General features: G+C 42.8%; 1 protein-coding gene across 5 annotated transcripts in view; it reads left to right on the top strand.

The window, feature by feature from the left end:
• DPP10 (dipeptidyl peptidase like 10) overlaps positions 1 to 16,502 on the top strand; it is a 362,759-nt gene that overhangs the window by 150,987 nt on the left and 195,270 nt on the right. For 4 of the 5 annotated variants that reach the window (XR_006939924.1, XR_005861359.2, XR_005861360.2 and 1 more), the window contains exon 1: positions 12,703 to 13,089. The exons of the other annotated variant lie outside the window; for it this stretch is intronic. Coding sequence is in view for 1 of the 4 variants with exons in the window: in XM_004942973.5 (XP_004943030.2) it covers positions 13,018 to 13,089 (72 nt within the window). In the remaining 3 variants the exon portion in view is untranslated. Of the gene's footprint in view, positions 1 to 12,702; positions 13,090 to 16,502 lie in introns of those variants that run through there. 5 annotated transcript variants of the gene reach the window in all.

The raw sequence follows: 16,502 nt of genomic DNA, 5'->3' as shown, positions 1-16,502 counted from the left end.
GCAGAGGCTTTCCTCACAAAAGCCACAAGTTGAAGGCAGAGCAAGAGACTGTTGGCAGGGTAATGTAAATCTGCATTTTCTAATCTTTGTGCTTTCCTTTTTTTACATGTCTGATGCTATAAGTCTTATAGATGGGTTACAGTAAAATTGTGTAGTGTTTCTTTTTCTTTTTTTTTTTCTTCTGATTTTTATAAGGAAATGGCTGAAGTTTGGCACATAGTTTTCCATGATATACAAATCTATCAGGACAGCTTTCCAGAGTTTACCTAGGAAATATCATTGCTGCTGTGTGGCCATCCTTTAGAACTGCTATGAAACAGTAGATAAAGGGTAATTTTTTTATTTTTTACAATGTTTTTGATGGGTTTCATCCACTTGAGGCTGCGTTTTTGTTGCCTTTTGACTCAGATATTGCCCAGAAAACAAAAGTTCCAATTTGTACCCTCCGTAATATGTCCTGTATTCAAGTTATCAGCTGCGTTCTTTATCAGGAGTTGTTATTTTTTTGCAGTAGATAATGATTTATCCAAGGCAAGTGTGCTTTCATAAAGCTGGAGCTGTGTTAATCACTTCTTCATATGGAAATATAAAATGATTGACCTTTTTGACATGCTCTCTAAAGAAAGGCTTGCTTCTATTTTGTTCTTTTTTTTTTTTTCTTTCCAATTTGGAGATGACATTCTCTACCAGCAAACAATAATTTTCAAGCATAGAAAAAAATAGGGGTTAACAGCAATTTAGAAAGAGTAATGGCTATGTATTGTGGGCTTGATTAGCTCCTTGTTTTCACCTTTGTGATTCACACAGTAAGTGTGCTAGCATAACTGTATATCTTGCCTGATTTACAGAGATATAGTTGTTCTAGCTGATAAGCCCTTGAGAAGAATTTGAAATGTTAGTGCTCTTTCAGTTGTTCTGTTATTCTCCCCTCTTTTTGTTCTCCTCTTGTTTCTAAGGGAATGTGTTCTTAGGGGAAGATGAAGAAGATAAAACAGATTCACTTTTTTCCCCTCCGTGAACCCTAACAGGGTGCGCTTTCCAGGTTGCCAGGTGGACTTGGGTGTAAAACCTACAAAGCCCTTAATGGTTCCGCAGAGATGTTATGACCTAAGCACACTCCAGACATGCTATTGGTTCTTTTAGAACCAAAAAGTGCTTCTGCTATCACTTGTATCCAACCTGGGTTTGAAATGTCTGTCAGTTAAATCCTGTCCTGCAGCAAGTACCCTTTTATCACTGTAAGTGAGCAATTAATGATTTTTCTTGTGCTGGGAAATCACTACTTTTTACACCACCTGCTCTGTCTTTAGGTATAAAAGTCAAAGATTTGACACAGAGGGATGACTGGTAGAAGGGACTCGTGCAGTAGTTTATATGCCTGGCAGCAAGTAAAGGCTGTGAAATGCTTTCAGCATCCCAGAGATGCCAGTGCTGCGAGAGGGCATGGAGCTGCTTCTGTGCCCCACACTTAATGACTATTCAGCTTCACTTGGAGGCTGAGCCAGAAGTCTTATTTTCCACTTTAAACAAACCACATATTGCACATTTGACATGTACATCACATCAAATGTTTTCAGATTAAGTGCTATAAGTTGCTGTTTCTGGCATGTACTTAGAAAAAAGAGAGAGAATTGCTGAACTAAACTTGTGGGGAGCTGAAGGCCCCTTCAATCTGAATAGTTCTGATCAATTTGCATTTGTAGCCTTTTACAATTTCTGTTGGAATTAAGTGCCTAACTCTGCATTTGGAGGCTAAGCTCGGTGCTGGCACAGTTAGTGAAATGCCCACTGAACAGCCCTGCTGCTTCCAGGGCTGTGCTGACCCAGGCTGGAGCTTCCCCAGGTACTCTAGATGAACAAACTCTACAGTTGGAGTCTGAAAGACTCTTTAACTCCGGAACATTACCTGAAGCAGACATTAGGAACAAACTTATTCCTGAACGTCCAAGTAGTTTTCTCCTATTAAGTGGCGTTACAGGTCATTGACTGTGGCTACTAGAGTGTAAGCACTAATGAAACTGTTTCATTAATGACCTCCAGAATGTATATTCAAGCTGTTATTTTTAATGGAGCAGTGAGTGGTTACTTTTGTTTTCTTCAGTTAGAGCCATGATTTTTTTTTGTTAATTATGTGTCAAGAAGCAACAAGCAAGGACAAGTTGGTAGAGGGAATAAAGTCACATTTTGGATGTATTATCAAACAGTAATTTTTGATCTCTAACTGTCCTTAATGAAAAAAAAAAAGTGTCAAATTATGACTCAACCCTAGTGGTTAAGTGCTATGTCGCATTGTTGAATACATGAATGTACACAGCATTTCTATCGCTCCAACCTATCTTGGCATCACTGCGATGGCCTACTGCACTTTTGCAAATTACTTTGTCTTCTTGTGACTTTGCAATTCTTCTTCTTGATGATGTGTCACTGATAATGCCACTTTTAACAGTGACTGTATGACACTTAGAATTACTAATAATTTTCTGACACTGCTTTTTAGATAAAGAGTTTCCTGTCCTCCTATCTCCCATCTTATTTTCCATGGAAATCCAATGATAGTCTTACTGAGAAAGAATGTTTAAAACTTTGTGTTTAAATAGTTTTCTTTACATGGAAGACTGTTCTTCAGGATGAGGCAGTACTAAGACATCTCATTCCTTCAACAAAGGCAATTTGAAAGATGTGATAAGGAATACCCTTGTATGATTTCGTTCTGCAACAAGTAAATATGAATGGCTTAAACGTACCATAAAATATGTATTAAAGAAAAAAAATCCTGTGAATATATATCCCGATAGGTAATACATGAAATGACAATCCTGCAGTTTCTTTTGTCTTCTGCCATATATGTAAACACAGATATTGACTTTTGTTGAAGGTCTTGATAAGATGGCTAAATATTGACTGAACTGAAGTAACTGTCAATGCTAGAACTCAAGGGTCAAAATAAGTATATGTTTAGTAGGAGTGAAAGAGAGCCGGAAAAAAGAAAGATGAAAAGCATATGGTTTGTCATAGATTTTTCTCCCCCTAGAAGTCATTATAAGAGTAGTCATGTTTGGTAGTTGTTAGGCAGTTGATTTTTTTTTTTTTCATTTTCTTATTTTTTTGGGGGGGAAACAAGGGTTAATGCCCTCAAATATTGGAAGAGCTCTCGCTTTCCTTCTGTTTTAAAATCATGTTTGGTTGGATTGGGTCAAGCTACTTTGGACAGGCACACAGCTTGGTCTCAGGTTCACACATGTGCAGCAGTGCTATGGCTTGCATCACCTGCGTGCAAGGAGGACACTGGGGATCCTACAGTTTGTGTCTGATTTTAGAAAATACCTCTATAAAAAGAGTTATGCAGAAGGCTATCATTTTCATCAGTTTACTCTGAAAAAGATGTGAATGCACTAAATTAAAATTAACAGCAGCAAAAGTATTCTTTTGCATTCTTTCCTTTTCTGGGTCTCTTTCTTACAAGCAAGCAATTATATTCCCATACTGCAATAATTTAGACCTGTGTCACCATTGTAGTGACTTTGGAAAGCTATAAAGACACAGTTTGCAGAGTTTTAAAGTATGTGCTTAAAGTATATTGCTGTTGAGCAAAGCACTTAAGCATGTGCTTAATTTCAGGTATGTAGTAAAGTGTCATTGGATTGATTTATGCTGCAATCTAGGGAAGGATGAAGTTAATTCAGGACCATATTCACCTGCTGTGCAGAGCAGAGTGTGGGAGGGAATGGGGTGCTGGGAATCATGGAAATAGAAGGCTTGAAGGAACTCCCCTAAATCCTCTGGTCCTGTGACAATACCTGGTCAGCTGAGATCTGGTTGAAAAAGAGGTTGTAGTGATGCGAGGGTTGCCTCTTCTCCCAGGTAATTAGCAATAGGACAAGAGGTAATGGCTTTAAATTGTGCCAGGGAAGGTTTAGATTGGATTTCAGGAAAAATTTTTTCTCAGAAAAAGTGTGAGGCACTGAAACAGGCTGTGCAGGGAGGTGGTGAAGTCATAATCCCTGGAGGTGTTCAAGGGAAAGGGAGGATGTGGCACTGAGTGACATGGTTTAGTGGTATGGTGGTAGGTTGATGGTTGGACTAGATCTTCTTAGTGGTCTTCCCAGCCTTAATGATTCTATCATTCTATGAAATTCCTTATCAATGACGTGCTCCCGAGCCTGTCTGCTGTTCTTGAACTTGAAATGATTGTCTTCTCTCACAAGAGACTTTAGAAATACAGTTTCTTTGATTACTCTTCAGACGTGTTTGTTGCTTCCCTTCTTGTGTTTGTAGGGCAATGATCAAAATGAACCACAGACCCATAAGACTCCTATTGAAAAAAGCAACTAATTTTTTGCTAGCATATGTATGAGTCCTGCTCTTCATTCATCCCAGTACTAAATTTGCTTTTTTTGGGAACAGCATTACTGTGCTGAGTCATATTTAGGTCACAGCTCACTGCAGCGTAGAGCACAGAGAGATCTTGCTGTGCTGCTTTTGCACTGCAGCTCTGCCCTCATTGCCTTCATGCACTTGATTGCAGCTCAGTATGGGCAGTACTTGGTACACCTGATAGAATTTCACATTATGATTTGGGATCCCATTCATTTTTCCTGTTTTGAATTTTGATCCTATTCTTGACACTACTTGTAACTCACTTTTCTCTGTTTTCCTAACTCTGAGTTTTGTAGCTGTAAATGTCTATAAAAATGCTCTCTAATGACTGGAATAACATAATGGATTTGCACACAAATCCCAGAAAAGCCCTAATTGAAAAGACTTCCCATTTTTGCAATTAAATATTAACAGGTAACACGTTGTGCAGGTTAACAACCTGCTGTGCAATGTTATTTTCATCTCGATCTCATTTTCTTATCAGAAGACCATGGCACAATGTTTGTGAAGTTCTACAGGGATTTCTCCTGCTTGTCCATGGTTAGCTGGTTAAAGAAGGAAGCTAGGTGAACTGGGTGTCTAGTTAAATTAATGCTGGTGTTCTTATCACCTTATCTTCTGTAAACTTAAGCTGTTTTTGTTCTCAGAAAAAAATATATATCTAGACTTAGCTGCTTGTGTATGCTTTAGCCTCTTCCTCTTTGTTACGTGAGCACTGTTCCTGCCGTTCTTCCCTAATTAGCCCATCCCTGTGAAGTTCTCAGCTCTCTCAAATGGTTCAGAGCTGACTGCTGTCTGAGAGAGATTGACATGTTGATTTGAATGCACTTTATTTATGTAATTATTTGTTTACCTGGTTTATTTATTTGTGTTCATGTTCTAGCCTTCATAATACTTAGGACAGCGTGCTACCTGGTCTCAATTTTTTTGTGTATGACAAAAGTATTGGAAACATCAGCCTTATTTCTTTCTTTCACTTTTTGATGTCTACCTTTTTTGTGTTGTTTTTTTCCTAATCTTATTTTTTCTGATCATCTTACCAAAATAAGAAGGTTGTAGTGAGGTGGGGATCAGCCACTTCTAACAGCGGACATGGCGGTGATGGGCTGATGGTTGGACTAGATGATCTTACAGGTCTTTTCCAACCTTAATGACTCTACGATAACATTAGATTATTAACCATTTTCTTATGCTCCTCTAATTTCCCTGAAGCTTTCACCTTTCTTCTGAAAATATAAAATACGGCCTCTGATAAATTCAGAAAGTTGATGCAATTATCTTTGTCCACCTGTATTGTTGTTGTATCAGATATTTGTGTCATAGAATTTCTCCTTGCCCCTGACTCTTAGGATGTTATGCCCTCAAGTGCAAGAACAAAAATCTTGGGATATATGTGAACACTCAGCTTTGTTCTTGGTTTTTAAGGTCAAAAAGGAAAAGAACAATTCCAGTAGTATAGCATCCTTAGCTGTGGCCCCTTTCATCTATACTCAGAGTCATTCAAGATGACAGTAATTCCTTCTGACTTGCTGAACTGCAGACCTCAGGACCAGGATATATGTTACTGATAGAGATATGAGGCCTCCTCTTTTATCTCCTCCCCCTCTTGAACAGTTTATTACGCTTCTATAGCAAAATCCCAATTTTGCAATGCATCTCATTAATTCTGTAGTGCTGTTTATGTTGTTGACGGTGCCCAAAAACTTCAGCTTCTTGCAGCATTTGTTTATTTTCATGGCATTTACACATCACTACTTCAGATTCTTAATTGGGGAGTTCTGCCTATCTGCTTATTTTCTCTTCTATAATTCTGCTTCAATTTCCCAACCAAATAGCCCACCTGAGAATTCCATACTTTCATAATATCAACTTTTTTCTCATCTGTGTGACTTTATTTTTTTAGCTGCATCAGCTTAGCTTATGAGAGTGATGTGAAGGATAGCACTCATCCTTAATAGCATTTTTTTTCTTAAAGTGACTGGGTTCTTCAGTGTTAAGAGGCATCAGCAATTCTTTATCTGTCTCTCCTGACCAATATCCTGTTGAAATCCTCAGGAGGGTTTCTGAATGCAGCTCCCAGGTGAGTAATGATGTTAAGGCTGGATTTTAGGTGGTTATTTAGAATCAAAGTGCTGTTGTGTCAATACTTGGTCCTCTGTAACTCTCCTGAGAGGGACAGTATCATCACAGTTGGGAAGTCTGAGGTTTGCGTCCAGTTCTCAAGGTAGAAAATAATCCAAAAATTTCTGTAACATTTCTTACTGCAACCCCTTAATTCTCTAATGATGTTAACTTCCCAATGTCTGCATTTTTCATACAAAGTCTGCTTCTAATTAGAGATTCTGGATAATTAAATTGAAAGGAAAAGAGCACTTTTATGCCTCAAATCACACTCTGTGACTTCTGTAAGCATCCTCAAGGATCTCTGCTATCTTCTTTATTGAGAAGACAAACAATAATGACTGCCAGGTTGACAACTGTGAAAAAATTAGTGTTATCCCAATGAAATGTCTGCTCATCAGGATCAGAGCTCAGACTGAAGTGAGAGTTCAGCCATTTGCAGTCTGAATGGCAATGTTGAAGTGAGGCTATGTTTTTATTTGCAGACACTTGGTTGCAAAAGCAGGGAAAGAAACCATGGGAAATTATGCTCAGATAAACGCTCTGGTATGTGCAGCTTATCTAAGCTCTCCATCAGTGTTTGGCTTCTCAGTGATTCTCTTGCCTTTTGTCCCCAAGCATGGTCTGTTGGTCTGTTTCCTCTTGGCAGGAGATGTTGATAAGCTTTTTCCCTGAGCCAGTTCTCCAGTATGAGGCTGGATTCATTGTACTGCTGTGTTTTAATCAAATTATTGTGTACTCTTAATAGTTAACATGGGGATTATACCTATTATTCTTATTACTGTATTTAACATTGATAAGAGTATACTTATTTTACTTAGTGTGATTGCCAAAGTGTAGCAGACATCCTACTGTATTCTGTGAAGGAATCAGGATTTTAAAGGGAAGGTTCTTCATAAATCCCATGTATTTACATGCTATTTTTCAATATCTTCCTCTCAGTCCTGACTGAAGAAGACTTTTGTTTTTATTATATAGTTGCTTTTCTTTGCCTTGGGCTGTAGCTGTGTTTCCTTGATGGATGAATAACTTTCTGCAGGAATAATTTGCATATCAGTTTGTAAAACATTTTCAGACCCTTTTGGGGGGGAAAAAAAAGAAAGTATTATTCAAATCTTGGATAACGTGTGTGTGTTATTATAGAAATGTTTGATAGCTTTCATTATATAACGTGTTATGGATTAATAGGTTCTTATCATATAGTTCTGTGACAGCTCCATTTCATCTTTTAATAACATTGTGTAAAAAAGCTCGGTAGTATAATTGTATACAAAATCTTTTCTTCTTTCTTTTGATGTGGGAATAAGTCCTTCTGGATTATAAAACCTACTACATTCAGTGCCTGTTAATCAAAACTAAGGGTACTGAACAGAGAACAGGCCCCAGAGATCTCCGCTTAGAATCACAGAATCACCAAGCTTGGAAAAGACCTCCAAGATCATCCAGCCCAACCACCCACCTACCACCAATATTTCCCGCTAAACCAAATCCCTCACCACAACATCTAAATGTTTCTTGAACATCTCTAAGGACGGTGGCTCCACCACCTCCCTGGGCAGCCATGGTTTTTTTTTGCCAATGTTTTAGAGGATCTTAGAATTATGGTGGCCAGACACAGCTATTGCTTTTAGAAAGAAACTTTTTATAATTTTCATCATAAAATGCACTTATGCCTTGCTTTTAAAGGAAATACAATTCTCAGTAGAAAATTACTTTGTGATTGGATGCTTTGCATTTGGATGTTGTGCTGAGGGACATGGTTTAGCGGGAACCATTGGTGAAGGGCGAATGGTTGGACTGGATGATCCTGTGGGTCTTTTCCAACCATAGCAATTCTATGATCACTGTTAGCATCATAACACCTGTTGCTTTGTTTGGTGACTAGAGCTTGCAACATTGGTAAGGAGAAATATTTTACAAATATAATGGAGCAAGCCAACCAGAACGGCAGCAACTCAAAGTCCTTCCTCTGAGTGTGTGAAATGAACGACATCCCTCCCAGTAGCAGTGAGGATGTGCTGTGGAACCCCAGCAGGCTTTTGGCTGTGGCTCCCACTGAGGTGTGGGAGGAAGGTCCTGCAAGACCTCTGCAGCTCTGGTAACACGTGGTGACTGTGGAGTTTCAGGCTGTGATAACAGATGCGTGTGTTTCTACACCCCTATTTCTCGTGGAAAGTGTTGAGGTTTATGACTGTGCATCGTTAGGTAGTGGGAAGGGATGAAATCACAGCTCCCGTGCTCTTCTGCTCTGAACCATTTCTTTTAACACTCTGGAATGCTGGCTATGCATTTTACTGCTTAATGAGAGGTGTTTTTGGAAATATGCTCCTTTTCCTGTATAGTTTAGCTGAAATATTTGCATATGTGTTTTAATAAGTCCTGTAACTGTCCTGCTGGAATACATTTCCATTTATTTGTATTAACTCAGTGTTTGCACTGATTGTTTTTCTAAAAGAAGAGGAGAAAAACAGGAGTACAGTTTATTCACAAAGAAAATAACCTTTCACTGATCCAGACATTAGAATATGATGCATTTCTGAATGCAGAAGGTGACTGGAATTTTTCTCTCTTGCAGAAATTCAGCAGCGAAGTTCAACTACTCTGTCATTTAAAACCACCCCTTAAAGCACTCTGTGCACACCCCCATCATGTCTCTTTGTCAGGTTTATGCATATGTTCGTGGTTACTCTCTGGACAAGTATTTGTGAGCCCACACATCCACTTAGAACACTGTTGAAGAGCAATCAGCTTGACTTCTTTTGAGTTTTGGTCACGTTGGTTGAACACCCTGGAGGTGTTCAAGAAACTTGCAGATGTGGTGCTTTGGGATGTGATTCAGTGGGCAGTACTGGTGGTAGGTGGATGGGTGGACTAGATGATCTTGGAGGTCTTTTCCAACCTTAATAATTCCATAATTCTGTGATTTTTTTTTTTTTAAATTCACCTTGACAACTTCAAGGATTTTTTTAGCCCAGTTGCTGAAGTTCTAAAAGAAACCAGAAATCCATAATCAGAGTATATTCTATTAAGTCTGACTGTAAAAAGCTGCAGAGAAACTCTCAGGCCATGACCTTACAGATTTCAAAAGCCCTGTGTTGCACGCACAGAGGCTGCAAGGAGCATGGCTGGAGCCTTTTCTTCTCAGGCTGGGGGATGCTGAGCAGCACAGCTGATCTACACCTGAGGTGCTTGGCTGGAGCTGAGTGAGGAGCTTTTGATCTCAGCCAGTTGACTTTATAGCAGAAAAGCAGACCCTGTGTGTAGGAATGGGTCAATTGAATGTAGAAGATTTAGTAGGCTTTTTATTTTTATTGCAATGCTTATAATTAGTGATCAAGTGGTATTTACATCTTCACTGAGCTGTACAGCTATTAATTACTCAGTGTTGAGTGACATCTAAAATAAGCAGAAAACAAAACTACCAGTTCCGCTTCGTCCTGGTTTTGTCCTTGGAAAATCACCCCCAAACCTAAGGAAGGGATGAGATCTTCATTGTGCCATGTGCTCTGCAGGTAAACCTCTTGAGAGCCAAGGCTTCATTTACAGCAGGCTCTGTATCTGCCTTCAGATCAGATGCTGCACCTCCCAGCACGTCTCCCAAGTTGCGATGGATATGTGCTCTTTCCTATCCCTTACCAAGTTCCTGGGTCACCTTTTGGCTATCCAAAATCAGCACTTTGCCTGACTTGGCTCTATCGACGCAATGTCTATACTATTGTGTCATCACGTGGTGTAATTTCTAACTGGTGAACAATGCTCGGAAGGGTTCCATATTCAGTTTGTGTAGGATGTAAAATACTCATGCTAAATCCTTGATTTTTACATGCTGGTGTTGCATGTGATGAGTAAGGTGGAGAAAGCAGCATGCAGCCTGTCACATAACAGTACAGGTGGAAGATGCATTAATTAACACAAGGACTCTGCAAAGAACTTAGCAAGAGCACAGTTCCATTTCCTTCTGCAGCTATTTTACCCAGTCCTTTAGAAGGCACACAAATGCACGCAAGAAACTTCCACCAGTGCTATGTGTGTTAGTGGCTTTTGCCCGTATGGCATTTGTTTTAGTACCAGGGTCCAGTTTCAAAGATGTTGCTATTACTGCCTGTAAAACAATTGTTCTGTTAAGCAATCCAGTCAAATGATTTTGTACGATTATACATGAAACCCAAGCAAACAGAAGTTGGTGTGGGCACAACTGAGTACTGGTGGGGGAATTTGTTATCCCCAGAGCATCAATGCTACGATCCCAAGAACCAGCACACAAAAATAATGACAAAAGGGATGAGTAAGTGTTATCAACAGTACTGATAAAAAAGATTTTGATTTCAAGAAGCTTTAGATCAGCCTTGGTGTACATAGAGGTCAGTCTCTTAGCCCCTAGATACTTGTTTCAAATAATTCTGGTTGATTTATGAATGCCCAACAATCAGCATGCATGATCTGTAATGAAGCTCGTGCTGCATATCCCAGTCTGTTATAGTGATAAAACCTCACAAAGAATGTGTTGTGAATTCCCTCTGGATTAATAGAGAAGCTCCAAAACAATGGATCTCATCAAAAACAAGCTGAAAGAAGCCTCTATTTGAAACATGCCTATTCAAACCTTAAATCATTAGAATGCTTTGGCTCTGATAGGCTCAGTAATTAGTTGAGTTACAACAGACCTGTGCCATAAACAGCATGAATCAGAACATGCCTGTTTCTAAGACTTCTTATTTGTATTACTGTAGCACCTAGAGGCCACAGGCAAAATCTGAGTCTCCGCCTGTTATGCACTGCTCAGAAAGAATGAGATCCTGAGTCCTGCAGCATACAGCCAACACAAATGAAGGATTTTCATCAAAGGCTTCTTGGGAGCAATAACACAGAGCAGAGCAGTGGGTATCAGTGTGCAAAAGGTGCTGTCTTGGTTGCCCTTTTTGCTTTTTCTATGCACAGCACAATTATTATACGAAAAGAAACAGCGGCAGAAGGCAAGAAGGTAAAGGGACAGGGCTCACAGCAGCAAGGGTAGAGAGGTAAGAAAGGAAATAATGAATGGTCAGAGAAAGAATGGCGATGCGAAATGGGGAGGTGAGAAAGGGCATGGATGGCTTCAAGAGAAGCAGAGGGATGAGAGCCATGCAGGCTGGCACTGGGCTGAGTGATGCTTGTCTGCACTGCAGTTGCCTGGAGGTGGGTCCCATGTACTGGGACAGGGGTGGCCCTCAGCATCGAGCTGGCAAGGAATTGTGAAGCCAGAAAAAGGAAGAGATTGTCACTTAATTGAGACCATTCTCCTACTTCAAAAGGCACTATCTGTGCTCATACCGCTCTGACAGATTTACATCCAGCTGCCAGGGCTGAAGGCCCCAGAACTTCGCAGAAGCGATCCATCCCGTGGCAGCTGTAGACACTCACTTCAGCTTTATTCAGGTGATGCTTCTCTCTGCCTCAAAAAGCTGTTCTGGAAGACTGTGCTGGAAGCCCTTCTGCATCAGGATAGATGACATTTCCTGCTCTCCTATCCACAGGGTTGTTATCCTATTAAAGGAAGAAATTAGATTTGATGCGATCTGCACTTGACAAATTAACAGTGGCTATTAGCCGTTATCCAGCTTTCATTTAAGTGCTTCCAAAGGTCATCTCAGTATTTTTTTTTTCCTCCAAGAACTTTTACTGGCTCATCAAAAGAAATGGTGTCTGTTATTTGGTGGAGGAGTCAGCCCAGTGCTGGGTTTTATGGGCACGTAGATAGGTTTGTGATTCCTCAGTCCTGTGTCAGCTCCCTGCTCCTACTAGAGGCTGAAACCTACCGGCAGTCTTCGTCACTCCCGCTGCCTGTTCTCACCATCCAGCCAGAGCTGTTCTTTCTTGGGAATTCCATGCAATAGTGTTAAAACAAATCAAACACTTTCATTCTAATTTGCAGTCTCTTGAGAGCAGGGCTGGCCGAGACGGTACTGGGCTGCATTTCCCCCGTACCGTGCCATCGCTTCGCAGGGCACTCCTCTCCGCACACCGGGCCGCTAAAACCGCAGGGTTGCCCTCGGCGGGGCCGGTCTCCGCGGGGCATTGCCGGGGGCTGTTCGGCCCTCCGCCCCCTCGCTGGCTGTGCGGAATGGTCTCTCCCAGGCTGCTGGGCACCGCTGTGACACCTGCTGGCTGCTCGGCGGCGGGACGAGGCGGGCCGGGCTCCCGGCGGGCGGAGCGAGGCGGGCGGGAGGGCAGAGCGTGCCCGGCGCGGGGCGCTCGGCGGGCGGCACCCGGTTGCTGCTGCGGGGCCGTCCCCGGGCAGCAGGGCAGGAGGAGCACGGCGGTGGGGCCGACACGGGGCTGGGATTTCCGCCCGCGGGAGCGGTGGCTCCGCGCCTCCCGCCCGCCTTCCTCTTTCTTTATTTTTCCTCCTCCTCTGCCGCCGCGCCGCTTCGAGGGGAGGTTGGTGTCATGCGGCTGGCGCCGAGGGAGGGCTGCCCGGGGCCGCAGCGGCAGTGAGAGGCGGTGAGAGCAGCCCAGGCGAGCGGAGCCGAGTCCCCTGCGATGACAGCGATGAAGGAGCAGCCGGCGCACCCGGGCGGCAGGGGGAACCCGCCGCCGCCTCAGCCCGACCAGGTGGGAGCCGCGGTGCCGAGGGGCCGGGGAGGGGCGGCCGCCGTCCCGGTGAAGTTGTGCGGAGATGAGCACGAAGTGCGGGGAGTGCGAGCAACCTCGGCTCGGTCGGGGGATGCGGGAGCCCCGCGGAGCCGAGTTGGGGGGCAGAGGGCGGCTCACGGGTATCTAACCGTGCAGGGACCTCAGCGAGGAGGCGAAAGCTGCGGCGAGGGCTGAGCTGTGCTGTCGGGTCCTGGGGGAGTTTGCGCTCCGCTTTCCCCGTGGTTGCACCGGGAGGGGACCCTGAGGGGCGTGCGGGGTACCGGGAGCGGGGGCTCCGGTCTCCGCCTTGGAGGAGCGGGAGATGTCGCTTCGCATCTCTGCCCGGGGCTGGGCGGGGAGCGGCCCTGTTCGGCTGGAGGTGTGGGGTTTACCGGAGGGTTCGCCCGCATCTCGGTGCGGGGAGCGGTACCGCCCGGCGTCCCAGCGCGTCCCAGCGCCGGACTGCATGGGAACGCCCTCGTTTTGGGCAGGGTAGACAACAGGGGAAAAGCTGAACTTGGCTTTGAGCACCGCAAAATCGAAGTTTCCATTCTCGGACCGCGGGAGCCGTTGCCCCATCTCAGCAGCTTCCCGAGCGCTGCCGCTGCTGCAGAGGCGGTGCCGGCGTTGCCCCACGGCAGTTGCGGGGATCCATCGAGCTCATGCATTTCAGGAACTCTTTTGCTTTAGAGGGCCTCTCCTTGTAGATAGAACGAAAAGTGCTTGAACTTAACCGATCTTCGTATTCGATTCAGAGACGCTGAATTGCCAGAAGAGCTTTTTGTTGTTAGAGGTGGATATCTTTTCAGAGCAGCCTTCATGTGATATACTGAGAATCAGTGGTTTGACTACTCTTTCAGGTGGGAACGAGGAATAGGAGTGAGTTCTCCATTTAAATCACTGCAGACGTAAAGACTGTATCCTAAATATAGAAACATAATTACCGGAGCACTGTGGAGCTCTCAGCCTCTCTCAGCAGTGGGTGCAGGGACTGCTGTGCTGTAGGGAGCATGGGGACCAGGTCCTGTGCAGTTATTTGCATTGCATTTCTCCATACCAAGATTGGTTTTCCTGGTAAAAGTTGACATTGAATTAACATCGATCACCTGTTGCCATAGATGCCAGGGCTGTAGATAATGACATTGCTTACAAAACTTGGGTTTCAATGAATGGCAATCTTTCTTTAGGTTTAAACGATCACAGTAGGGATGTGGGCCAGAGTCCTTCCAGGAGCTCTGTGCAGATTGAGGCCGCTGTTGGATCTCCTTAAATACACCATTCTTGTGCAGCCAAGACCCAGACAGCCATATCTGAGCTCCCTCCAGGGCCAGGATGTGGGCAGTGCTATGCCAGATCTATGTCGGAAACGCTTCTTAGCACAGCAGGTTTGGGCTGTTGCCTTAGCATTGGGATATCATGAGTTACAAGCTTCGTTGGCTTTCTCTGATTGCTGTTACAGAATATGAGCCCTGGGTGGAAGAGCAGCTCGTACTCCCACTGTTTGCCCACATCTCATAGCACTGTTGCTAGCAGGTCTGTCAGAAATATGTACCCTTCTTAGGGCCTTCAGGAAATCCATCTCTGTCAGGGACCTCAACGTTTCATTTTGCTTGGTGAGCTTGTATAAGCTTGTGTCGGTCCAGGTGACAGCTGTAGCTTACTTCTTTATTTTTAATGGTAAGCCTTATCTGCACCGAGGGAGCTTCTGAGACTGCAGGAGCAGCAGAGCTCTTTTGGTAGAGAAGTGGTTGGACCTGTGGAAAGCCTATGAAGGAGCAAGGAATTACACTGAGATTTTCTAAGCATAAATCTCTTTTCTGACTTCCAAGTCCAGTTTACAAATACTCCTGAGAACAGTCTTTCTGAAGCTGATGCACTTGTGGTTAATTTATAGGCTTGGGACCTGAGTTGCAATTTGAAATTACAGCAGGCTAATGCTGTGACTTTCCACTTAAATAAAACCTTGGATCGACTGACTGAAGCATCCTAAGCCATTAGCTTATAAATAAATTGGATACAAATTCATATCCAACACTTCCTTTGATGGTAGTTTTAAAGCAGCCTCCCCTGGGCCAAGGCATCTAATAACAACTTCCATTAACAGTGCTGTCGATGTTTCAGCAATTTGCTTGATAAATCTACCAGATTTATTTGTATCTTTTTGCTAAATAATGACTCCTATTTATCGCTAAAATTACAGTTTTATATTCTGATGATGTATTGGTAGAAGGGAAAACAGCTGGAAATCATTTGTATTTCTCCTCATTTCTGGAAAGCTCTATTGAAGGACTCAGACTTGTGTCAGAAGTAAACGTGGTTCCCTCCATACATCAGGACAAAAAATAGTGTTTTTTATCTTGTAGTTTTTAGGAACTGTCCCAGGGTTATAAACAATGATGTTTAGTGATCAATTTTAGAATGCACAACCTTTCAGTAGTCAGTGGACACAACATACTTGAAAAGTATAGTGTACCTGTATGGCTTACTGGTTGATGAATGTTGTCTTTGCAGATGAAAAACTAAGATAATTCCTCTAGGTATTACTTCTGTGAGGCTTCAGTCTGTTTACAAAAAAAAAAAAACAAACAAACAGATGATCTACATCACCTGGTGCTGCTGGCTGTTCTTTGTGTGTATAGAAGACAGACCTTTGAAATTTATGACCCTCCCCTCCTGAGCCTCTCCTACTCTCCCAACTTAAGGACTTTGAAAAATTGATTTTTAAAACACAAAAAGAAAATCCCCCAAACAAACAGGTTGTTTCTTTACTGTTTGTCATTTAGAAACTACTGCATTCTTGTTCTTCAAAATAGGCAAGCAGAAATGAAATCAGACTGTATTGCATCGCATTAAGTAGGGGAATTCTTTGGTAAGCATTTCAATTACATATGTGGTATACATACAGGCACAACTGACTACTGTTTGCTTCAACAGAAGCCTGACTGTTTTGATTAATAAGTTGAATTTTCTCTGTGTCAGGGCCAGTTTCTGTGGTCACCATGCAAAGGTCATATTCTGCAAGTGTCTGAACAAAAGAGAACAATCTGTGCTTTATATTTCAGTGCCCAAGGCTAAAATGGTTTATACTGTTATGTCTTCCTTTACTGCATCACTTATTTCCCCCCTAAATTAGACTCTGATCTTGCAGTGGGAAAAATGCTGATGGATAGTTGTGTCTGTCTGGAGCAGTATTTATCTTAATGAGGTTTTATCAAGGTGAAGGGTTTTCCCCCTGCCCGACTCAGGTCATTTTGAGCTCAGTGGGTCAAGGAAAAGCTTGAACTCTTAATCATATGCTTGCAACAGTTCCAGGAAAGTGAAAGATTTAGTTGGGTAGTCATCTCTTTGTCCTCCACTCTTGATTGTGTTCAGAGTTGGCTTCAAGCTGACAT

This window comes from Gallus gallus, chromosome 7 (assembly GCF_016699485.2).
Source record: "Gallus gallus isolate bGalGal1 chromosome 7, bGalGal1.mat.broiler.GRCg7b, whole genome shotgun sequence".
In the NCBI taxonomy this organism is placed as follows: domain Eukaryota; kingdom Metazoa; phylum Chordata; class Aves; order Galliformes; family Phasianidae; genus Gallus; species Gallus gallus.
This window is presented reverse-complemented; position numbering and strand designations above follow the sequence as displayed.